This window comes from Polistes fuscatus, unplaced genomic scaffold (genome assembly GCF_010416935.1).
Source record: "Polistes fuscatus isolate 324 unplaced genomic scaffold, CU_Pfus_HIC Scaffold2, whole genome shotgun sequence".
In the NCBI taxonomy this organism is placed as follows: Eukaryota; Metazoa; Arthropoda; class Insecta; order Hymenoptera; family Vespidae; genus Polistes; species Polistes fuscatus.
In genome coordinates this window covers 12367509-12393100 of record NW_025113096.1, presented here as the reverse complement: position 1 = coordinate 12393100, position 25592 = coordinate 12367509, and the positions used below count along the sequence as shown (strand labels likewise).

At 43.1% G+C, this 25592-nt stretch overlaps 1 protein-coding gene across 1 annotated transcript; it reads left to right on the top strand.

The window, feature by feature from the left end:
• On the top strand, window positions 1-25325 carry LOC122516488 (neurogenic locus protein delta-like). The gene is made up of 6 exons (XM_043634335.1): window positions 1-2014; window positions 4366-4668; window positions 10504-10567; window positions 15616-15867; window positions 19484-19544; window positions 22690-25325. Exons 1-6 carry the CDS (start codon window positions 1955-1957, stop codon window positions 24845-24847), a joined length of 2898 nt encoding a protein of 965 aa, XP_043490270.1. The 5' UTR covers window positions 1-1954; the 3' UTR covers window positions 24848-25325.
• Window positions 25326-25592: the final 267 nt, after the last annotated feature.

The following is a 25592-nucleotide window of genomic DNA, read 5'->3' as shown; positions in this document are numbered from 1 at the left end:
CTCGCTCTTGTCACGCTCGCGTATACGTTCGTCTTTAATAGAAAACGCGAGAAACACGCGCACCGAGTGTTGTTTACGCACGAAGGACGGCGTGTTATTTATATCGGGAATAAAAGTTCGCGTTTAATACGCCAAATAAACGATAATAAGGAAAAGGACGAGTAGGATAAGAACAACGCAAACTTTCTCAAAGAGAAGTGAGTTTCGCGCCCGGTAACTACACGCACGCGCACATATTTCGCGTCTTGTCGGTAGATCAACCTCGCCATCTGCCGGCCTTCCAATCGGATACAGTGTGTGCCCTGAGAGTCTTCGGTTAGTCAATGTCAGGATGCTTGCCGTTCTCCCCGTTGTGTGGCGCTGATACAACTATTTTGAACCACTAGGACGAGAGAGAAGTCAAGAGGAGAGAATACGGTCTTCTCGGCGAACGAAAGAATAGGGATATTACGAGCGGTACGAAGAAGTTACTTTCACGCGAGAGAGGAAAATAACAAGTGTACAGAGGAGGGAACATTTCTTGCCGGTGGATCCAGTGGTACTTGGTTCTCGAAGAGCCGACTTTCGTGACTCGTCTTCTTTCCTTCTCTCCTCTTTTTACCTCTTCTCTCGCTCGCTCTTTTGCCTCCCACGAAAAGTCATTCCTCCCTCTTGGAAGTCCCGCCAGGAGCAAGAAAGCAGAGCTTTTCTCTCTCCCTCTTGCCAACGTTCCACCTCCAGCTTGGTCTTGCTGCAAGTCCTGCCCTACCAGCGACAACGCACCCTTTTCTTCGTTCCTGGGCCTTCTCTACCTCTCCCCACCATCACTACCGCTATTCGCACGCTCCGTCTCTCTCTCTCTCTCCCTCTCACTTGATCTTCCTGCTGCAAGGAGGGCAGACTCGGCGGCTCGTGTCAGTAGTGTGTGCGAGACAGTGCGGCAAGGCAGTACGGCGAGTCAGTGCACGGCGACTCGTCGTTGTGTTGCGACGGTTGGCGCGGAGAAGAGTGTTTAAGAACGTGTTACCCTTTTTTTCTCTCTTCTCCTCGGTGCTGCTATTTGCGTATATTTCTGCAACAAAGTATGTTCGTGGGGAATTGTCGTCCTCTTCGTGCTTTTTCTTATTATTATTATAATTTATCAATTTTTCATGGCTAAAGTAGTGCTTCGTGCTGCTACTACTACTACTTACTGCTACTACGTTACGACAAGCTGCGAACTATCGCATTGAGGACCTCTTTCTTCTCTCGCTATCTTTCTCAGCGTGGGAACGACGTAACAGCGAGGAAGAAACATCGAAGAGAGACCCCTCTTCCCTGCTTTGACCCCTCCCCCCTGATCGAGGCGTCGTCCTTCCTTTATCTTCATCTATATCTATATATCTATACATGTATGTGTTTTTCGGATCGCGTCTTTCTCTCTCTCTCTCTATCTCTCTCGCTCTCTCTCTCTCTCTCTCTCTCTCTTACTCTTTGCAGTAAGTTAGAGAAATAAAAGGAATAAAGTGTGATATATATCGGGGGAGTGTGAAGTGATCGTGTGCTCGAATATAAAAAGGGGAGTAATTAAGCGATATTCCCTTACAAGCTTATTACAAAATTCAACACGATTTTTCGATTTTCGGAAAATCTATAATAAGGAGAGTAAGTGAAAAGTGCTGCGAACGGCAAGACGCTGCCAATCTTCTTCGCGAGTTCCGAATACCGGACGGTGTATACGCATATTTAAAGGAGGAGGAGGAGGAGGAGGAGGAACAGCAGCAGCAGCAGCAGAATTAGCAAAAGAAGGACTAGGATATATCTCGACTGAAAGAAGGAAAGAAGAGGAAGGAACGTTATCGTGGCTATGCAGCCTCGCGAAGCTATTACCGGAAGAAGATAACGCCGACAGTAAGTCGGACAAAAGACGAATCACCACGGTGGTCCACGCGCACAATAGACGCGTAAACATTTGGAGGCTTCGATTAGCCGAAACATGTGGACCATGATGTTAGTGTGGACGGTTGCCGCCGTGCTTCTACCGTCACCCCATGTGGTAAGTTTCATATGTGTACGTTTACTACCCTCCTATCTTCCTACAATGAGAATATGCCACTGCTCGAGACGCCCTTTACCACGGAGACACGGAAACTTTGCACTAGAAACAGTCGATTGTGAACCTGTAAACACACCGAGACGTGTGAATGGCGATGTAAATACGCGAACTAGGATAAATAAATAAATTGATTAGTTTCGTTGCGATTAGAGAACAGCAATTTATATCTTTCCCTTTGAAGCTCGCGGTAAATAGACGAGGATAGGTTATCCCGTTTTTCAAGAAGAGATTCCCCGAACTTTATTTCGCATTACGCATGAAGATCCCTACTTCTTTTATTCTTTTTTTCTTCTTTTACTACATGGCCAGCTGGATCGCAACAAGCTTATTCTTCCTGGGAGATGTTTCTTTCAATTTATACTCTTCTTCTTGTTTTCTCTTCTCTTTTTCTCTCTCTCTCTCTCTCTCTCTCCCTTTTTCTTCGACTCTTTCCTTCTCTTACCGTGCGCCGGCAAGAGGCGGGGGAAAAAGTATCGAGATACGCTGCATGCAACTCTAAATCTGGATCCACTCTTTTAGAAGTGTCTAGCTTCTCCTCCCCCTTCTCGAGACCGTTCCAGGCGCAAGCAGCTCTCTTTGCTGGTAGAAGAGCCCAAGCTTCACACGCTATACCTACCAATGGTTGTTTCTTCCATTTGACCTTCATTCATCGAAGATAGTATCACAGTTCAAAGGTTTTAGACGCGCCCTGTTTGTTTCCAAGATGCCGCTTTTTTGGAGTGCTGCGGCAAGGACAGCTATTATTCATAAAAAAGATGCACGTCCTTTGAAATGATTTTGTGACGAAACATACCGGCGGCCTGTTCCGAGAATACGCAACGGCGGCCATTCTCGTTCCCTAAATAACCTTCCAGCGCGCCAAAAATGAGAATTTCTCATCGAGATATCTTCCCGGCGCGTCTACAACCCTTTTCCCGATGAGATTACATTCGGCTTAGTAAGGACTATTCCAAGAAATACCAGCTACGAAATATACTCGTGTATTTTTTCTCATTCATTTTAAACATTGACGTCACGTTCGTCATCGTAAAATAGATTCCAGATTAATGAATGAGAATCATATATCGAAAGATATCATGAAAAAAACTAATGTTTTGACGTTTGTCCTCCATCTTTTTCAGAGGTCGTTTTATTTAGAATGTCGAGTACCTAAAATACGTTTACGCAACAAGTATTTTCGTATTTATAAATGAAAATAATTCCTCGATGGTTCGACTTTCTCTTATGTTACATTTAAAATAAAAAGATATAGTATATTTTTGCAGAATTCCGAGATGACGTATCGAGGGTGGGAAGGTGTCCCATGAAAAGGCTAGTTCGTTCTTTCGACGAGTAGGTGCGGACGTGCATCGAGCACGTGACCGCTCACAGCGACCTCTTTGCAAGTTCAAATAGCCGAAAGGCGTGTATCGCGCCTATCGGCTTGTAACAACCACCACTGCATACTACTCTATTTCCGTCTTCTTCCGTAATACTTGGCACAAAGTCGTGTTTCCTATTCGGTAAAAGACTATCATTTTCTTCCTTCGTTACGAATCTAATTTGTTAAATGTGCTGTTTAATGAACGTGCCGAAGGGTGTAGAAACCGACGTAAAATGTATGAAAAGAAGAAGGAAGAAGAAGAGACCGGTCCCTTGATCGTCGTTTACATACCGTGGAAGGTTTGCCATTAATTTGTTAAAGAAGAGGGAGATAGCGCGGTCTCGCGTGTTAATGTATTTACGGGCCACATCTTTCCTCCTTCTTTCTCTCTCTCTCTCTCTTCTTCTTTTTTTTTATTAACGCGAAACCGCCCACTAGCAAAAGTACCATGCGCGCGTGCGTATACACTCCGAAAAGGCACAGTTTTTTTTCACTCTGTAACGGCCCTCTTTCTCTCTTTTCCTCTCCTTATGCTCTCTCTGCTTCCTGGGAGACGCGATTGCGCGCGCGCGCGCGCACTTGCTCTTGACAAACGCCATACGCGTGCGCAAAAACACGCGCGTGCTTCGAGCCTCGAGACCTTCGGTGTCTCGTGCCTTCTTCTTCGCGACTGTCGTCTCGACCCCACGTCGTTTCTGTCCTTTCGATGGAACCACAAGTAGAGCGGAGCCACGTTTTGCCCGACAGATGTTGTCTTCCCGTTTTTCTTTTCCTCTTTCTTTCTTCTTCTCTTTCCTTTTTCTGCAGTCACTTTTAAAATTTAGCAATCTTAATGTAAATCTTACGATTAGTCGAGCGAAATCGAATAAACCGAAATAATAAGAGCTCTGTGATATTACAAACGATTAAATAAGCACATTTTTTTCAGGTAAACGCTTCGGGGGTGTTCGAACTAAGGTTGAAGTCGTTCGTTAACGAATACGGAAAGGATAGTCTTGGTAAGTGCTGTTCAGGCACTACTTCAAGAACAGGCGAATGTTCGGGTGCTTGCAAGACCAGGTTTAGGGTATGCTTGAAGCAATACCAAGTGAAGATTGACACAACGACACCGTGCACTTATGGAGATGTCGTTACACCTGTCCTCGGCGAAAACATCGTTAATCTTAGTCCAAACGTCGCCCTACCTAGTTTTACTAACCCTATCAGATTTCCATTCGAGTTCACATGGCCGGTAAGTTATTCATTATATATTTATCTTATTTTCATAAATAATTCGCATTATCCGTGCCATCGCATTTGTTTCGTTTGCTTAACTTACATTAGTACGAATCAAATTGATCATATAACAAATGATGCCAGATGCACTGTCAATGAGAGAAAAAAAAGGAAACAATAAGAACGACAACATTTGTCTTTTCCCTTTTTAACCGTTGCCATTATTATTGTTTATTCCTCGGTTTTCTCGTTTTCAAAAGAAACTACCTATTTACTGTAATTTCCCATAATAACGTATTACGTTGGAGATAATTGTCAGGTTAGTTCGATCGAGGAACATTGAAATACTAATTTGAAAAACAGCGTTGAGTGGTACCGCACACAAAGTTATGATCGTTACGATGAAGGAAGTTGTTCGTTATGAGACCCACCGGTTTGGGACCCTACGATATATAACTGTTGACTTTAACGAATTTAGATGACATGCGCTTGACCAAATTCACTAAAAGTAATAGTAAATATATAAATTCAGTTAATACGCATGACAAATTGACATTTATATTTAGCAGACAAATCTTACCTATGATGACCGTGTGTTATAACAATTTCTTTAACATATAAAAACTTAGAAGAGGAATCGGGTATATATATAAAGTAGCAGATAACATTATGCATCCCCTAGGATTAATACTTTGATCCTATCGGCACTTCTCACATAGCTCAAGCTATGTGCTATCTGGTAGTGCACAGTGTGCCACTGGCAGATGGCTAGGCCTTTTGTGCCTCTGTACGTCCCTCGTGTGTTGCCCCAACTCTCTCTCTCTCTCTCTCTCTCTCCCCCCCTTCCTCTTTCTCTCTCTTTCTCCCTTTTTTCTCTCTCCTCTTCCATCCCATCTCTCTCTCTTGCAAACGAAGTTAATTTTACTAACCCATATGGCGCCCCCTGCGCGCGTTCACACTCCACACACCAAACCAACCAGCCAGTCTCTTTCCATCAGCATCTCTTCGTCTTACACGAGTCTACTTTTCCGTTTTCCTTTATACTCTCGTTCTCTTTCAGACACATTTATATATTATCGCTTGACGTTACGAAAGTCTGTTATGTCGGGTCTGAAGTGACAGAGTATTTCCAGAAAAAAAAAAATATCAATTAAAAAAAAAAGATACCTAAGGTAACGAAAAATATGATTAAATGAAAAACAATGAATGTCCAGAACGTGACACGCTGATTATAATATTCTTAAAATTAATCGAAATAAAAATGATGAGATATACGAGAATGGTGATAACAAAATCGTGCGTAAGTAGTCAGGATAAATTCGACGAGTCCGAGAAGAGTACTCATTTTAATCGATCACGTCGTCGTACGTTTGCCTCGCCTCGACAAGAATCGCATACACGATCCCCGTTCCTAACTCGTATTCAGGTGTGCGTGTACTCTGCGCTTTTTACGCTTCTCTCTCTCTCTCTCTCTGTCTTTCTCAGTGCGGCAACCGAACGATTCAAAGAAATACGATATTTTTAGAAAACTGAGAGAAACTCGAAAGCGAGAGCTTCGTGAGTTTGCACATTTTTACTTCTTTCCTCTTATGCCTTTTTCTCTGTCTCTTTCTCGAAGAAACGTTATGTGCGTATGTACAACACGGTATGATGTCCGCGGAACGTGCGTTTGCTTCAAAGAAGAATAAAACAGAAAGACAGAGAGAGAGAGAGAGAGAAAAGGATGCGGTGTCAACTCAAGTGTGGGATGGAAAAAGAGAGAATACGACTAGAGAAGGTGGGCCCGAAGGGAAAAAGAAAGAGAAAGACGAAGAATGGTGGTCCCACGGCCGAAAAGGCTGCGTGATTCGCGTCCGGGAGAGAAGAAGGAGCGGAGAAAGACGCCGAATGAATGGCTGACTCGGCGCACGACGATGCGCGACTTCCACGACGCGAAACGTTTAGCATAAATTACTCTCCTCTATGCTATGAGAAAGAGGAAGACGAAACGTTCTTCTTCGTTCGTTCGTTCGCTCGCTAGCTATTCGATAGACTCGTCCGTTCGGCTTCTAAAAGTCCGCAAGAGCGCGTAGTTCTGTGTATTTTTAGTAGTTTCACCGCGAGCTACAAAACTCACGCGATCGACCTCTTTTCCCTTTTTCTTCTTCTTCATCATCATCATCATCATCATCATCATCTTCATCATCATCATCATCTTCATCATCATCATCATCATCCCCTTCACTCCCTCGAGCTAGAAGCGCCACCTTGTGCGCCTATTAACGATAACACGCTAAACCTATGCTTATGATCGGTTTCTGTTTAGCGAAGTTATACAAGAAATAAAAAAACAAGCAAGCAGGATCGATGATCTTTTCTTCGATTTCCTTTGAGAAAGGATCAGCGAAATGAATGAGAAGGAAAGAGAGAGAGAGAGAGAGAGAGAGAAAGAGATTGTGCGCGGCACGAACAGTGCTCGAACGCTCGACGAAACTCGTAAGAGAAAAGTACACGAGGAGATATATAACTGACATAGTGATCGGTGCAAACGCACCACGGGGTCATCGAGCTCGAAGTATAAATCACCTGATCTATAGTGAGCAGCTATAAAGATATTTCACTTTTTCAAATTGAATAACTCTTTTAAATTACACGAAGTGCATTTCAATTGTTGATTATAGCTACAGAAATATTAATGTCTGATATATGAAATCGCGTGAAAAAATTAAGAAACAGTTTTCTTTCTCGAGTCATTTTACTAATTTTTTATCAATCAATTTTAAAAACAACAAATATGTATCTATCCGTTAAGTAAATCTTATTAAATGCTGTAAATATCATGACAATCTTTATACGTGTCAGATTTTTCTAAATATTTATAAAAATATTAGTAAAGATCATTGAAAAAAATGTATTTTTTAATTTCTTGACATAATTCATACGTAACACACCATACTCCATAGTTATTTCAAATTTATAAATATTTTCGTTCGATCTAAAGTAAATTATTCAATTAAAAAATATTCTTGAATATTTTTATAACTGACTGTATATTTCCACGGGCGATCGTTAGCACACTGTATTATGAACATTAGCTTGCTAGGGATCCACTAGTTCGATCTCTCTTTTCGGATCAGACCTATTTCACGTTCATATTACCATAGTCTCTACCAGACTACTAGCAGACTTCCTCAGCATTAACGTAACACGTTATGTCTGGCCGGAGGCAAAAGGATACATTGGTGTCTCTTGCTTCCATCATTCTCCCCTACGTTTACACCAATCATTTGTTTCTTTTACCGTTTTACTCGATGATTATTCATAATAATTTTAAGGACAACAAAGATCAAAAAAAAATAATAATAATAACAACAATAATAATAATAATAATAATAATAATAATAATAATAATAAATCGTGTGCGTGGAAAAGAAAGAGAGAAGTAGTTAAATAGAAAGGGGGAAGCTGGGAGAGAGAGCCGAGATTGGAACAGAGAGGGAAAAGAGAGGCCGAAAGAGGAGCGCACTGGCTCCGAGAAAGAGGGACGACTGCTACTACCTCAAGGAGAGTACAGTGAAGAGGGAAAAGAGAGGCGAGAGAAGGTGGAGGTATGCCGCGCAGCCGTGGGAACAGACTCCCGAGTGAACGAGCTCTCTCGCCCTCTCCCTCACTCTCTCAATCTTTCTCACTCGCTCGCTCGTTCGCTCTTACTCACTCTCTCCGTCCTGCTCCTACCACTAGTGTTCACCTGTTTCCGTCTCTTTCTCTCTCTCTCTCTCTCTTTCTCCTTCTGTTGAGTTCAAGCCGACGAAACACCGTTCTCTTCTTCCTCTTTTCATCTTGCGCCTATCTCGCTACCCTCCTCCCACTTCCCTCTTTCTCTCTCTTTCTTTCTCTTTCTTTCTCTCTCTCTATCCTACGCTTGCCTTTCTCATTTTTCTTTCTTCCTTCGGTTCCATAGCTTCTCTCTTCTCAACTTTGGTCGCGAAGAGTTCTCTTCGCTAACCGGACCTCGAAACACACACCCAACGAACACACATTGTTCTCCGAATACCGAGCCGAGCTTTTTCAGCTTTTTTGCCGACATAATTTCGATCTACGTAATAAATTAACGGGCGATCACGGTGGCATTTGTCTCCTTGACAATTTATTTCCTTCCCTATCGGCGACGTTTACCTCTTTCTACCTACCCTACCTCTCTCGTCTTTGTCACGAAAGAAAAGGGCGTTCAGCTACTTCTCTTCTCTCTCTCTTCTTCTTCTTCTTCTTCCTTGTTCTCTGCTTCTCTCTCCTCCTTGCCCCATCTCTTCTCTTCTTATTTTCCTTTCCATGCGCTTTCACGAAGAATCTCAGAATAGTTGAGATTCTGCCGGTACGCTAACGGAATCTTTTTGCGGACCGGGTATCTTTCTCTCTTTCTCTATCCCTCTCTTTCTTTCTCTCTACGCAAGTAGTCGGTGCCAAAGACAAATCGCACTGTTAAAGAATATAGCCGGTGACGCTCGAATGATCAAACAGTAGAGTAGAATAAGGTGGGACTGAATTACTGTAATTTAATCCGCGTGGTAAGAATCGCTTAATAGAGTGCCGAGATGCTTTTCAATCTGGACACACCATTCCTAGTTCTTTTTTATATTATATATTTTTATTTTTTTTTTTTTTTGAAGTTATACTTCTTTTGGCGCGTTTGGAAAAATGTGTTGGGAGTGTGTGTGATTTTTTTCCGAGCGACACACCACGAAGTTTGTCGGTATTTACGAAGCGCGGCAAAACGATTTCAAATTTACAGCATGAAGTCGTCTTTTTCTTCTTTTTCCACTTTTTTTTTCTCAAGCGGGTCACCCATCCAAGTACTAATTGTACTCAGCGCTGCTTGACTTAAATGATCGAGCGGGAAGTAGTTCTATCACCGCGCCATGACAGTTGACGCATAAAATATTTCGATATATCTCCCTTATATTTAGTGTAGATCGATTGAAAATATGTTTCCTTTCTTTTCTTTGTTAAATAAATAAGTAATAATAATTAGTTGCTTATGTTCTCATACTTCCAATCCAATATTTTTTTCATGTTATTTTTGAGGTTATATTCGTTTCGATACGCCGTGCGTACATAAGTACACACACCAGTTTTTTTTTTTTAATTTCTTTTTCATTTGATAATTAACTTACTTCATATTCGTAATATTAATTAGCAAAAAATATTATTCGGCAACGGATTATTTGTTCTTCCTTATCACAGGGCTCACTATTATCAAAGGGGATGAAAGCAGCTCGTTTACGCGACGTCGGCCGGATATAAACATTTATTATTCAACGTGCGACAGCGACTAACGAGGTCGTCGTGTATAATACCAGCGTCTCTCTCTCTCTCTCTCTCTAACTCTCATCATACGTGTGACGTTAATAATTAAACGTTGTATTATCACCGTGCACGTAACAGAGTAGTCGTACGTGTAGTGCACGTACTCGTTACACAATATGTACCGTCGTATGTTACTCTCCACGGCGTCGTTACACGCTATACATTACCGATCGTAAACAGATTTATGAATGCGCAACACTCCTATCTATGTCGAATGATTACCCTCTGACAGTGAAATGCAAAAGAAAATTATTATCACGATCTTTATTATTTATTTATTCATTTTGTTTTATCTTCTTTCCTTTTATCCAGGAAAATCGGATAAATATTGAAATCAGATCTTTCTATTCTCTTTTCTATTTTATAAGCATTACGAACTAGTTGGATATTTTAAATGTTCCAATAAGAACATATAAGTTACCGCAATATAACCATAAATCTTTTTTACATGTATTATAAATAATGAAAAATATATCAAATAAAATAAATATCTTTTGTATTTTTGCAGGGAACGTTTTCTCTGATCGTCGAGGCCTATCACGACTCAAACAATACAACGCATCATTCACTCGGTGAGTAATATTTCTCTTTTCTTAACATTAACCTTCACGTGTCACCCGATATTAATTAGCGAGGGTTAAGGGGTATTCGAAAGCGAGCTTGCGTGAGCTTATGAGTAGTTCATACAAAAAAGAAAAAAAAAATAAAGAAAGAAAGAATATAAAAGAGACAAGAGAGAAAAGGATTATCATAAAATTAGTCGTCCAACGACGCACGAGCCCTTCTTGATGCGTGACACACGCTTCTGCCTGGCTGCCTGGCAGAGTTCTCGACGATAGATAGATAGGAAGTAAGAGTGAGAGAGGAAGAGAAAAAGACGCGAGCATGTGCGGTCCAGCTGCCCTCCCGAATCTCGATGTGTCTTGCATCGTGTCCGAACTAGTCGAGAAGCGACTTCCGGCCTTGTCACGACATTCACCAGAGACACGAGACGAAACTTCGAATCTCTTTTCCCAGTAGCAACCCTCGACTACTCTTCTGTCTTGACTCGACTAGCTCGTGCTTTTCGTCATTGAAACGCACGGGGAAAATGAGCCAGACCCTCTTCTTCATTTTTTTTCTTTTGCTTCCTTTTTAATACTTTATTTTTTTACAATATTTGCCTTTCGATCTCTCATCATCAACAAACTTCTGTTTAATGATTTGAAAAAATAGTTTATATCATCATCTCTCTTCCTCGTTTTCGTAGCGTTTCTCGGTTGATGCTTTTATGACCTGTTTTTCATTTATATTCGTCGTCGTACCGAAGCAGTTATTACCGCAACACGTCCCACGTGCGCATGCACAAAGTACATCTCGATGGATCCGCCGGCGTCCTCTTGCTGCCATACGCGCGGAGGATAAAAGAGGAGCTGAGAGGAGGACGCCCATAGACACTAGTGTTTCCTTCCTGTGTAATCGTAGCAGCCACCTTCCACTACTCGTGGTTCGTGCGAGTAACGCGATACCCTTCGTAGAACTTACGTTAGAACACGTTGTATTACATACATTCGCACACAACACGTATAAGTATCTCATATACTTTTACTTACTCTTGCTCGATGTTTTGAGAATTTTTGAATTTATACTTCTTTTGGCGCGTTTGGGAAAATGTGATAAGAGTGTGTGTGATTTTTTTCCGACACCAAAAACGACACCACGAAGTTTGTCGATATTTACGATGCGCGGCAAAGCAATTTCCAATTTACGGCTTTTTTTTTCTCAAGCGGGTCACCCATCCAAGTACTAATCGTACGTAGCGTTGCTTGACTTAAATGATCGGGGGGGAACTAGTGCTACCACCACGCCATAGCCGTTGACGCATAAAGTAATTCGATATATCTGATATCTATATTTTTATATTTTTTTATTCTTTCTTATATATATTATTATTATTTATCTTTTTTCTTTGAAGTTATTTTTTTGAATTTATTTTTGAGGTTATTGAGGTTATATTCGTAACTTCTTACGTGCGTACATAAGTATACGCACACTAGTTTTTTCATTAAGAAACAAACGTGATGGTCGAATTTATTTACTTGATCGATCATTATCGTTTTGATTTTCTGATAAAAATAAGAAAAAGAAAGAAAGCGAGCGAAGAAAGGAACAGACAGAGACAGACAAACGGGCAGAATATAAAAACCGTTGGCTCTTCATACACGCGTGTAACACGAATTCTTGCGCGCGAGCAACCGTCTCTGTGTGTATGTGTGTCGCGCATGAGAGCACCGCGCGGCCGCGTGTAACTTCCGCTCTCGCCACCCGCACCGGTAGATACTAATTACCTGACGGTAGGACCTCGAGGAAGAAATTAAGTAGTCGCACACTTCTTATTCCGTTTTTAAACCCAGTCCTGAGAGTGAACAAACTCGTATACCTACCGAAAACAAGAAACAAGTCCTTCGTGTCTAACAATGAAACTCGACATGAGAATATATATATATATATATATATCCCTAATAACATTTTTCTTTTTACTCTTTTTTCGCGTGTTAAAAGACAAATACGATGACGTCGATGAGATATTAATGGAGAACTACTCGCCCTTTATTTCCGCCCTCGCGAGCGTGTGGATTTTCTATGAACGGACGGATGAATGAACGGCGGACCCGTGTGTATGAATGAATTCAAATACAAAGAGGGATATATATATATATATATATATATATATGAACGAACGAATGAATGAAACGGAGATCTCAAGTCTTGTTTAATAATACGCGTTACGATTATTTCTTGAGACAGTAAATATGAATAATAAGAATTAATTTAACGTTATAATTATATATTGATTTTACACATATTAGATTTTTCATTTAATTGAATTTAATAGAAAACAATTTTGTGATAAGGAAAATAAAATGTGATATAAATTGGTAAAAAAAATGATAATATATATATTTATAAATGTATGTTAAAAATAAATTAGAAAATAGAAAAGAGTATCTAGCGTTTTTTCTATAATGTTCACTTTGCTAGAAAATTGTCTGAATTTTTGGGCCTTTATCGTCGAGACATTAAATCGTATACCGTTTTGTCGGTGATATTTTCTCTCTCTCTCTCTCTTTTTCTCTCTTTCTCTCTTTCTCCGTCTAGTGTGCCTCGAGTATAATATAATACCCACAACGCGGAGGCGAAGCGAACCCTTTATTGCCGTGCGCTGCTCGGATGCTGCTTCCTTTCTCAGGCTCACACCCCTTCTCACCCTCTGTCTACTCTTCTCTTTTCTCCTCCTACTTTTCTCTTTCCCTCTCTTTATTTCACATACACACGCAAATATACACATACGCGTATACAAACACATTATATACTTCGCTTTTCGAAAACGAAATCTCACACAAATAATCACATCCTTATTTAATGTAGTAGTAGTAGTAGTAGTAGTAGTAAAAAAAGCTTCGGAGAGTTTAGAAATATAAAGTAGCAATTAGGAAAGTTTCAAATTATCCCATTTTCCTTTCTACGATCGAGTACTATAATGATATCCTTATAACACGTAAACACACAAGCTGAGAGAGTAACTTTGTCGACATTCGCGAAGCTTACGTCATCGTCGATCATCGACCCTCTCTCTTTCTCTCTCTCTCTCTCTCTCTCTTTTTCCCGTTCGGTTTCGATGGGGAGACAGTAGCGGTGATATGCAAGTCGTTCCACTCACGATGCACTCGACTCTCGAGATGATCCAAAGCGAAAAGTTTAATCGATCGTTTCTTCTCTATCTACCGATAGCTCTTCTCTTGTTTTTTTTTTTTTTTTTTTTAATGGTGCATCAAGATAACATAAACAGCGATCGAACAACCTTCTCATTCACTCGAACGTATATATCCTTTGACAACCGGTTGCAGAATAAATTTGGGTCGGAAAGAGATGAAACTGTAACGGTTAAGTAATTTCTAATTGCATCATTGTTTAGCCAAAGATAAAGCTCGTTAAATAATATAGAAATAACACTATTGACTACCTGCCAGCTTCGGGCTATACTTCGGCAATCGGCCGTTTCTGAATGAACAATAGAAAATTCCGGCTACTCACGGCACTCTACCGTCGTTAATGAATACTTTGAATCGGACTGGCCTCGAGCTTACCGGGTGTTTACAAGCGGTGTACACTGTATGTATACATCCTCACGGTCAATGGTCCAAATTGTAAAAGATATAAGAAAGAAAAGCTACGACAATAGAAATATGTCGTTATAATAATGATCAGTGGTATTAATATACAACCGGTGTATTTACGTTTTGCAGGCGTATTTCTAATCTTTGTTTAGAATTATAATCATTATCCCATTGTTAAAATCTTGATCCGAGTATTTACTAATGTGTAATTGTATTCGATGATCGAAGAACAATAAACAAATGTTTAAATATGCGTGTACTGTAGATAATAATAGTAGCAGACGTCGGATCCCATCGATGCTTTCGGAACTCGTAAGAGCATCACCTGGGAAGAAGAGATGGGCCAATAAACTGCTTCTCTGACTCCCGTTTCGCCGGCAACGAAATACTACTTTCCTTCTGGGAAGGAAGGCCGGTTTCCTTCTTTAACTATCCCAGGACACGCCATCGGGCAAAGTGTTTGTTCTTTTGTTGAGTTTTAGCTACCTTCAGTGGCGTAGCCAAAAGATCGATCTGCCTCGGGTCTCTCGAGCGCTATTACATTTAGTGTTACGGAACGATCTGCCCTCTTTTTCACTCGATCAGAAGAAGATCGATGAGAATCAACGAAGCCAGCTGGCTGCTTCTTGCTAGGCTCTCTTGTTCTCGTATTGTCGTTGGCAATAGTGGTAGTGATAGTTGTAATGGTAATAGTAGTAGTATTAGAAAAAGTAGTTGACTTAGTATTAGTAGTGTTAGTAGTAGTAGTAGTAGTAGTAGTAGTACTGGTACTACTAGTAATCCCTGGCCCCCGCAAGATCTGTTGCCGTGAGACAGGACTTTTTTCGATGATGGTGCACCTGATCGAACCATCCTAATCTACGTGGCTATTATGATAATACGTTTAGACGGAAGGTTATGTGCGGGGCCTGCTTTTTCTCCTTCTTTCCTTTTGCACGCAGAAAACAGGTAAGCAAGTGGGAGGAAAAGGAAGAGAGAAGAGAGAAGGACGGAGAACGCCTCTTTCCCAGAGGCAGAGAGCCACAATGTTTTCTTTCTCTCTCTTACTCATTTGCTCACTCACTCTCACTCTCTCTCTCTCTCTCTCTCTCTCTCTCGCTGTGGTATACGCTTACTCTCTTTGTGCCGGATGCGTACCGCCAGCAGAGTAGCAATAGCGGACGAACGTCCGGCCTCTCCTCTCTTTCTCTTCATCACGCCCCTCACTCACGTTACTACTCGTCTTTTTCTCTCTCGAAGAGCCGGTACACTTGGAACGCATCATTGGTCGACTCTCTGCCCCTGCTCGGGCTCCGCACGGCTAATTACATCTTCTCTCTTTCTCACTCTCTCTCGTAAACTCTCTACCGTACATCGCCAAAAGTCGTGATTAATTTGTACCTAATAATACCCAAACGTAAACATAATAGAAGGAAGGAAAAGGCACGTATTTGATCATTAATCGATATCTATGTATTTTGCAGAAAAGGTACTGATCACCAGGCTAACCACGCAAAAGTGGCTCGACGTGGGCTCGGAATGGATAGAGGAAGAACATAGGAGTGCCCATTCACGAATGGTCTACGAGTATAGAGTGACGTGTGCGGCACATTATTATGGAAAGGGCTGCGAAAATCTTTGCAGACCCAGAGATGACAACTTTGGTCATTACAGTTGCAGCCCTACTGGCGAACGCGTCTGTCTTTCGGGATGGAAGGGCGACTACTGTGCTACTCGTAAGTTTTCTTATCACGATACTCGTCGTCTGACTTTATTCGTATCTTTTCCATCACGACTGCACACGATTGACGCAACCTTCGCGTTTTTTTTTTTTTGTTGTTTTTTCTGTTTTGTTTTTTTGTTTTTTTTATCGTTCCTACCGCGATTAAATGCAAATCTTATACGGCTTGTTTTGTTCGCCGCTTACGTAACGTCGTACCGAACTACGTTCCGCGTTTGAAAGTAAAAGTAGTAGCCCCGATGGTACTCGCAGCAGCAGCAACAGCAACAACAGGAGCGAGGCCCACTAGTTGATCTTGGAGGGACTTGTCTAGACGGAGATTCACGAAATGAAATTCTTCCCCTCTTTCTCTATTTTCTCGGTCTTGTCACGTTCGAGCGAATCCGAAAGCGAAGCTTTGTGCGCTGCTGACGGCTTAGGCCGAGAGAGACCAAACTCGGCGATGTCGGCGAGACTCTACGGCTACGGCATCGGCACGACTCGGTGTGTCGGCGCACCGGTGCAACGCCGGTGCAACGTCGGTGCAGCGAGCTGCTCGAGAACGTGCAGCAGCTTCCCACGCTTGGCTAGCGCGTGTACGCGAGACTCTCTCTCTGGTCTGGTCTCTCTCCCTCTTTCTTTCTTTCTTTCTCTTTCTTTCTCCCGTTCTCGCTCTCTCCCCCGTCTCGGCATCCTCTTTGTTGCTCTCCCGCTCACTCGCGTACCTGAGCCTCCCGTCGAGAGCGTACGACGAAGGCGTGCAGCCCCCGTCTCTCCGTTCCCGCCCCCGCTCTGATCCGATCCTTGCACATGCACGCGCTCCGACCTTTCTCTCCTTCTCTTTCTCTCTCTCTCTCTCTCTCTCGTTCTTTCTTTCTTTCTTTCTTTCTTTCTCTGATACACACATATACGTCAGAGTTCCTCAGGAATTGGCCGCCGAAAGAGATGCGCCGTGGATTCAGCGTTGCCAATCGTTGTATTAGACATTCCTTTTGAAGAACTTGATTCCCTTTTCACGGAAAAATTGTTCCCCCTCGGTTCGAGTAGATGTTCTCATCTGGAACATATTTTTTCTCGGATTCGATATATATTTCATAGTTCAAACGGACAATCTCGATACTGTGACTATTCTTTTAATTCCATTACGACCTTGTGGTTTTCTCAAAGTCTCCACCTTGTTTCGTACGCAGCAACCTGTTCTTTTTTACTGTTTATTCAGCTTCTACACGTACGTATGACCGTATTGGGCTCGTTCTAGTGTAACGGTTACGTAGAGAACATTGAGTTATAAGAACGAATAGGTATCTCGTATCACGAGGGATCATCGAGGCGGAACGCAATCTCGTTTTCGAGGCTGTTCCTCGAGGCTGGAGACACCGACCAGCCCGTTGGTAGCCAAGTGCCAAGGCAGAATCCGAAAATGCGAGGCTACTTCGATCTCACCCTTGATAGAGCTAAGTCAAGCTGCTGAAGAAAGGTCTCCGATCGTGAACCCTGGCTATCGGTCGTTGCACCCTTTTCTTCTCGAGGAGAGCACGAGTCGACCGGTCGGCAAAGTTTGCGCATTGATTACTAATAGACTACTTACTCTCTTCGTTTCGTTACATTCCCCGGCATTCGAGGAATCATGAGTTCGTGCTCGGTTTTGCGAATCGGAACTTTCAAGAATCGGAAGGCGCGTCTCGCTTTTGTCACGCACTTCTTGCTGCGATCGGCCGATCTTTTCTCACGTCTCTCTGTCTCTCTCTCTCTCTCTCTCTCAATCTTGGAAAAAAAGAATATATGTAGACGTATACACGTACGTACTTATATATACGCGTTTATACGAGATCTCAATAACGCGATTGAACTCTTTGGTTCCGAGATTCTTTGAAAGTCTTCACGATCAACGTGAGAAATAAAACTAACGTTCTAATCGTTTCTATTCGTTGAAAAGAAAAGAAAAAGAAAAAAACAGAATTTTTATAAGAAAAAATCCTGTATAAATTGTAGAGCCCACTTTCTTTCTTTCTCGAAAGCTCACTCGCTCGCTGAAAGGATTTCGAAGAACATCGAACGAAAAGTGGCAAAACGCGTTCTTTCGGAACGCATTATACCAGAACATCGAACTTTCACTCGCTAGCTAGAAATGTTCCTCGATGTATAAAATCATGAAGTCCTCCTCATGTAGTTTCATGATCGAAGGAAAGCGTGCTTACGAGCCGGAGCAAAGAGCTTGTTCGCGCACGAGCCATCGTAAACCCGTTCATCGTTCTAACTTAATACTAAAGTGGAGAGACACGAGAGCAGCTGAGGTGCACGTGAATTCTTTTCCCCTTTCGACTTAACGTCGTAACAGCTACGTTTCTCGTTCGGGGAAGCGACTACGCGCAAGGGGTTAACGAGATATAGAAATAGGGGCTAAAAATGAGTAAGGGTGACTAGTAGTAGTTCGAGCTTGCACCGCGGAGATAGCTTTCGGCACCGCAGACGGTCTCTTTCGGGGGTACTACGACGTTACATGGGGATTGCGGGGAATAAAGGCAGCTGCAACGCGAGGCCATGCGCGAGTGGGCCTGACAGCTGCTGCGAAGGTCGGTGCTTTAACTAACAGCTGCACCAAACTCACGTTCACAGTCCATTTCCATTGGCAACCTTCTCCCTTTGCTCCTCTTCTTTATTTCTCTCTATCTCTCTCTTGCTCTTCTTCTTCGATCCCCTTACTACGACCTCGTCCCGCGTCCTTCCTCTTTGGGCGACGATATTTTTCCAAAGTCTTTCTTCATCTCTTTATTATCTATACCTACCTGCGCACAACTTTTCATATCTTTCCGCATTCAGCAATTTCTAAGAGAGCAAGGTGTGCGAGATACAATGAGTACCCAACCTGCAGGTAGTCTAAGGGAAAAAATCTCTCCCTTTTTTTGTTGCTCTCTGCTTTTCTATATTTTCTTTATCTCGAAAGCACTGATTCCATGCTTCTTTGAGTCCGACTATAATATCCCGTGGGATCTATAAATATAATGGCGTCTTCAATCACCGCGCTTCAACTCATTGTTTATTTTGCTCGATCTTCCTCGAATAGTTCTATCTCGGCGTTGTACTTGGTGCCAAGGTTACGGTCCTCGGTGTCCGATCATCGGCTCGCCTACCTTTAACCCTTTCTTCCGAGTCGTTTTCTCGCGATGGCATGACCCCGATCGAGGAGGGAACGTGCACGCAACTACGGAACTCGCGTAATCGAAGTAGTCACTGTGCTAACCACGCACGAATCCGCAAACATTTGCGGTCAGCCCATTCAACGTATACACATATCTCTTTAGGAATGTTCATTCCTGTTCTTTAACAAAAAATTATAATTGATTAGCATCATCTTTCCATTCCTTTTATGACCGATGGAACATTTAATGAGTAATAATGTCGACTTTAAAGGATACGAGGCTGAACAATCGAAAGAGAGGATTTCGATTCTCTTATTCAACATTCCGATCCATCGTAAATTATCCAACTCTCCGGTGACTACCATACGCGTGTGTATATGCATCGTATATATCGTAGAAGTTGTACGTATCGCTCGTGCAGTCGTGAGGGACGCGATCGACCTCTCGCGGAGCGTTGCCTTAACCTTTTGGATTTTTTCTTACTCCTTTCAGCCCGCTGCCTGCCCGGATGCGACGAGCAGCACGGACACTGCAGTCAACCCAACGAATGCAAGTAAGTATCTTCGCATACATACGTATATATATATGTACACCTAGTTTGCGCGGTTTCTCCACATGCATGAACGAACCTGTAGATGCATATATAGGGTGAGTCAGTAACTATTGCCATTGAAAAACAATTTTTATATTTATATACTTATTTTAAGAAAAAAAATCTTAATGCATTTCATATAATAGACAGCTGAATCATCGAAAGTACGCTTAACACTTTCATGTTGTATATAAATTTTGTTGAAATAAATTGACGTATAAAATGAACCAATGAAAATAATTCAGTTATCTGGCAAGTAGTTATCGTATCACCCTGTATATATGCCGACTTTTCTATACCTGTACCACGTTCCCCAGACTCGGATGTTCCTTCCAACTTCTATACGCATTCTACACACACATGCATACATCGACGTATACGCGACGCTTGCTTGCTTCTTCATGCTCGAAGAAGAAGAAGAGAACGAAGAATTCGAAGCGTTCGGCTGTTTTCCGTCGAACGAGACTCGCCGCGGCCCGTTCGAAGGTGCCGATCTTTCTTCTCAGCCAACGAGACGATTCTTTCCCCAGTCTCCCTTCTTCCATTTTTCACTCTTTTCCCCTCTTTTCTGCAACGTGTCGTTGAACCTCGGTACTATTACCCTTCACTTGCTATTTTCGAAATACACGTATTTTGGTTAACGCACAAGCGATTGTATCGTGGCAAGTGAAATTAGCGAAGAAAGAGACGAGACAGAGCGCGAATCTCTGCCCGACCGGCGCTAACCCGGGCTTTGGAGTTAACTCGATCATCTAATTACTCTACGACCGGGGTTAATTGTCCCGTTAGCCGCAGGCACTAGCTCTCTCTCTCTCTCTCTCTCTCTCTGTCTTTCTCTGTCTTTCTCTTTCTTTACGGTTGACTCAACGTGCCGCCGTGTCTCAGAACTTTCCCTCCTCTCTCTTTCTCTCTCTCTCTCTTTCCCTTCCTCCGTATCTCTCTTTTTCTATCTCGTTAAATTTTCTTATCATTTTTTGTTCTATAACAAAATAGATAAGAAGAAGAATTTTTCTTTTAAAAGCATTGCTTGGAACGAGCATGGCGTCTTAAAAAAGAAGTAGAGCTCACGATTCGAGAGAGAGAGAAAGAGAAAGAGAGATTAAAAAAAAAGAAGAGGAAAAGAGAGATTCTCGTGCCCCTATTAGATTGCGAGTATTCACAAGAGTGCACTATGTTGATGATGCGCGCATCCATGGCGCCATGCAGGTATAATATGCCAGCTCGATGTTTCCCAACTGTGTAATTGGGTTAATACGTTTTAAATAAACTACGTACACACGCATTCGTCTTTGTCCTCATCCTCTTTTTGCCATCATTTGTCTATAATTCATGATCGAATGCCAACGTAATTTTGTAATTACCGAAACGAAAGAAAATACAAAAAATAACGATGTTATCTTCATTTCTTTATATTTTTTTCTTTCTTTCGTATCTCGCGATACAACGAATTTGTTTTCAAGTGACTATAGAAAATCTCGATATGATCGATTGTCGTGAGAGAATATGAGGAAGAAAGAGAGAGAGAGAGAGAGAGAGAGACTCGTGGGATATCGGCCCCGCTCGTGATACGTGAAAGAATCACGGCTATGGTGTTCCATTGAAATTTCGGAGTCCACGTTCGGCCGTGCGTTCGTCAGTTGAATACAGATGACGATGCACAGACTATGCATCCTTGTACGTCCTCTCTTTTTCTCTCTCTTCCTCCGCGATTCGAATGAATGTACTGTATTACTGTGAAACGGACTGTTCTATTCGCCTCGATCCACGCAAAGTGAACGGACTTCGAACGTTTAACATCTGAGCATCGTCTTTTAATCCGATCGTAGGAACATTCCAATGTTCCTACGATCGAACTGAAACAACGGATTTCTTTAGAAATTAAAATTTTTTCTACGTTTTCCTTTTAAAATTCAAATTTTTCGACTTAAATCGGAGAGCCATCAGAGATTGGAACGTCTTGTACGCGACGCGACGATACTCTCGAATCTCGTCGTTATACGGAATTTGTTTAATAGTATAGTAGTAGAGTCATGCGATGTCCGAAGTGCGCTCGTGCGGCCGCGACTCGACAACCGTGCGCGGCATGGCGCAGATCGCCAATATATATAGGCGGATGGGTATTAGTGGGCAGAGCGAGGCGCGCGCACACGCACACACAGGAGCGTAACCTTTCCTTGACCCGCATACTGAACGGCTGTGCCGAGGCTCGAACCGTGGGAACACTACTCGACGACTCATCCCCACTCTCTTACGAATTCTACCTTCTCTTCTGTCTCTCTTCCTCTTTCTCTCGCTTCACAGATCCTCTCCCCACCACACGTCAACCGTCTCCACCGTCACCGTCATCGTCATCGTCGTCGTCGTCGTCGTCGTAGTCGTAGTCGGCGTCGTCATTTTCATTGCTTCGTCGTCGTCATTGTCGTCGTCGTCATCGTCGTCGTCGTCGTCGTCGGGACTCTTCTCTCTTCACCATCCCACCTTTCATCTCGTTCTCCCACTCTTTTTCTTCCCCCTTCCTCTCTACTACTCGTTACCTGACCGGCTGGCTGTCCTCCTCTTTTCATCTTTCTTTCTCGCTCTTTCTCCATATAACCCCTTGGACAACGTAATGGCCGACCACCATATACCTCTTCTCTACCCCTTCCTCTTCCTGTACCTTCGTCGTTTCTCTTCACACAGCCTTTATCCACCTTTGTATGTTCTTCGATATATGTAGGTACCTACATTTTCACCCTTTACCTCCTCCCGCGCGCGTGTTCACGTTTACACACAGAGACAGACAGACACACACAGAGTCAAACACACAAAGATACTTAGCCTCGCACACAACGTGCACTTTTCCACAGCAGTAGCTATCTCGAACACTCGCTTCGTCTCTCTTTTCTGTCTACCTCCGTAGCGTATTTAGATACGATTCCTTCTCATACGTGAGAGCACGAATTCTCTCCCTTTAAACAGGCAAACGAGTTTCGAACGGATACCAAGACTTTTGATAATAACCGTGAAGAAGATACATATTTATGAAAATCATATAATATGAATCTTATATCTAATGAGATGAATTAACAAGCATATATTTGATTCCTTTTTTCATTTTTAATTGCAGCTGTCATAGCGGTTGGGAAGGAGCCTTTTGTGATCAGTGCGTGAGATATCCCGAGTGTCTTCATGGCAGTTGCCAAAAGCCTTGGGAATGTCTATGCGACGAAGGCTGGGGCGGACTGTTCTGCAACCAGGATCTAAACTACTGCACGAATCACAAGCCCTGCATGAACGGCGGCACCTGCTTTAACACCGGCCAAGGATCGTACACCTGCTCTTGCGCGCCGGGCTTCACCGGCACGGACTGCCAGACACCGCTTTTGGACTGTCACTCGAAGCCATGCTTGAATGGAGGCTCCTGTTCGATGGAAGCAACATACTCGAACTCGAGCGTATCCTCCGGTGGCGGCAACAACGCAAACGGGAATCATCATCATCATTTGGGTTCTTCCTCTTCGCTCGATAGCTCATCGTCATCGAGCAAGTTACAACGAGCAGCTTATCGATGTACTTGCCCACCAGGGTGGAGAGGTCGCCACTGCGAGATGACATCGAGATCATGCCGAGATTCGCCTTGTTTGCATGGTGGTATCTGCGAGGATGACTCATTGAACGGCTATATTTGTCGTTGTCCAGCGGGATACGCGGGTACCGATTGCGAATCCCAACTCGATGAGTGCTCGCCGAATCCTTGCACGAACGGTGGCACCTGCACCGACATGGTGAACAATTATCGTTGTACCTGTCCTCCTGGTTTCGCTGGAGATCGTTGCGAGATCAACATCGACGATTGCCAAGGCGACCCCTGTCTCAACGGTGCCACGTGTGTCGACTTGGTGAACCGCTTTAGATGTCAGTGCGTACCTGGATTCGTTGGAAGACTCTGCCAAGATAAGGTCGATTATTGCCTGGCGAAGCCATGCGCGAACGGTGGTAGATGCATTTCAAGAACAAATGATTATCGTTGCGAATGCAAGCCTGGATTCACCGGGAAGGATTGCAGCGTCGACGTGGACGAATGCCTTAGCGCGCCCTGCAAAAACGGTGGCACCTGTAGGAATCGAGTGAACGGTTTTCTCTGTGAGTGTCCGAAAGGTTGGCACGGAGAAAGTTGTACGGAGGAGGTCGGTTTCGGTGGTACGGCAATTTTACCGGTGGCATCAGCCGCAAGTTCGTCCAGCGAAAGTGGTACTGCTATTTTACCGGCAGCAGCGGCAGCAGCCGCTGCGGTACCACCCTCGGGTGCCAGTTATTGGTCGGGAAATTTATCGAAACACGTAACCTCCGCAGCCGAAGCTAGAGACGCCGGTCTGACGACCGAACACGTAGTGGTGATAGCGACTATCTCAACGGCCGTGCCAGCTTTTGTCTTGGTCGCAGCGCTGGCAGTAATGTGCATGAAGAGGCGGCAAAAGCGCGAACAGGCGAAGGCGGACGAGGAGGCGAGATTACAGAATGAAAGGAATGCGGTACATAGCAGCATGAGCAAGCGCAGCGGAGGTGTTCTCGGGGGCGGTAGTAACAGCGTCATAGGTTCGACCGGCGGTGGATCGGCCGTTGGGATCGGTAACGTCGGGCTTCTGAATGGTATTACCGGTGGTTGCGTTGGTAACGGAGTTACCGGTGGTGGAATCATTTCGGGCGGGGGTTCGATCTCCGGATCTGGATTGATCGGTTCGGCTGGTGGAAGTGTCTGCACTCTTGGCACTGGAGATGCCCACATGATCAAGAACACATGGACGGCAAACAAAAGTGTAAACAACGCGAGTAGCGTCCGGCAGGATGACTTGGATTCCTCGTTTCAGACCGATGTTACCTTGGATAGTTCCTGCTCGGGCTATAAAGCAGAACCGGTGCTTCAGGACGGTAGAACGAGAACGACGAAACAGTTGAACACCGAAGCAGCAGCCCACCGAGCGTCTCATCTCTTCCAAAAGGAGAAGGATTGCTTAGGTCTGGGTCTGGGTCTTGGTGTCGCTGTACTCGAAAATGCCAAGAAGTCCTCGGTCTTCGCGAATACTCCGAGCGATGCTTGTTGTGCGGCGGAAGCGACCCTGTTGAAAAGGCCGACAACGGTGACGGAAAGTTCTGGTCCACCCGGCAGTGGAGGTGGCGGCGGCGGAGGTGGTGTCGTCGACAGTGCCTGCGGTGTTTATGTTATAGACGATCATTACAGGCACGACGCGACCACGCTAGCGACAACACTTGCGACGGAAGTGTAGCCTCGAGTAATACTGTGACATACAAAAGAACGCGTGCTTGGGACACGAATCAATTAGAGAGCGCGCGAATCACGAACTCGTATTTTCTCTTTTTCTTCCCCCAATTTTTTTTTCTCGTTTCACCCGACGCATCAGAAACCGTGTCGATCCTCATTCTTCTTCGATCTGAATCAATGCACGCATTGAAATAACTCTTAGAAAGACTCGCAGATTCTTCGTTCGTATTTCCTCAAAGGCGTCTTATTTACGACGACGAGGGGAATAACGATGACGATGACACTGACGAAGATGACGACCACGACAACGATGGTGAGATAATCATTAAGATCTCTCGTCAAATCGAGCGACGGACTAACTATTATAAATAGAAGCTCGTGAATCGAGTTAATAAAGTAACGATATGCTGTGGGGGCGGTTGGCATATTAGCCACTTACCCGTCTTTAGATGTTAATAATATTGTCATGCCTCAAAACAAAACTTTGTACAGAACTAATTTATTATTATTGTTATTTACTATTATTACGATTACTATTATTATTATTATTATTATTATTATTATTATTAATAATAATAGCTATTATTATTATATTAATATTATTATTATTATTAATATTATTATTATTATTATTATTATTATTATTATTATTATTATTATAAATATTATTATCATCATCAATTATTATTATTATTATTATTAATATTATTATTTTTATTTTTATTATTATTATATTATCGACATTATTA

Excerpts from the sequence above, each read along its gene's own strand:
- LOC122516488 (XM_043634335.1), top strand. The coding sequence starts at position 1,955 with ATGTGGACCATGATGTTAGTGTGGACGGTTGCCGCCGTGCTTCTACCG. Across the intron at positions 4,669-10,503 it reads CATTCGAGTTCACATGGCCG|GGAACGTTTTCTCTGATCGT; the intron begins GTAAGTTATTCA and ends GTATTTTTGCAG. Across the intron at positions 15,868-19,483 it reads GGGCGACTACTGTGCTACTC|CCCGCTGCCTGCCCGGATGC; the intron begins GTAAGTTTTCTT and ends TACTCCTTTCAG.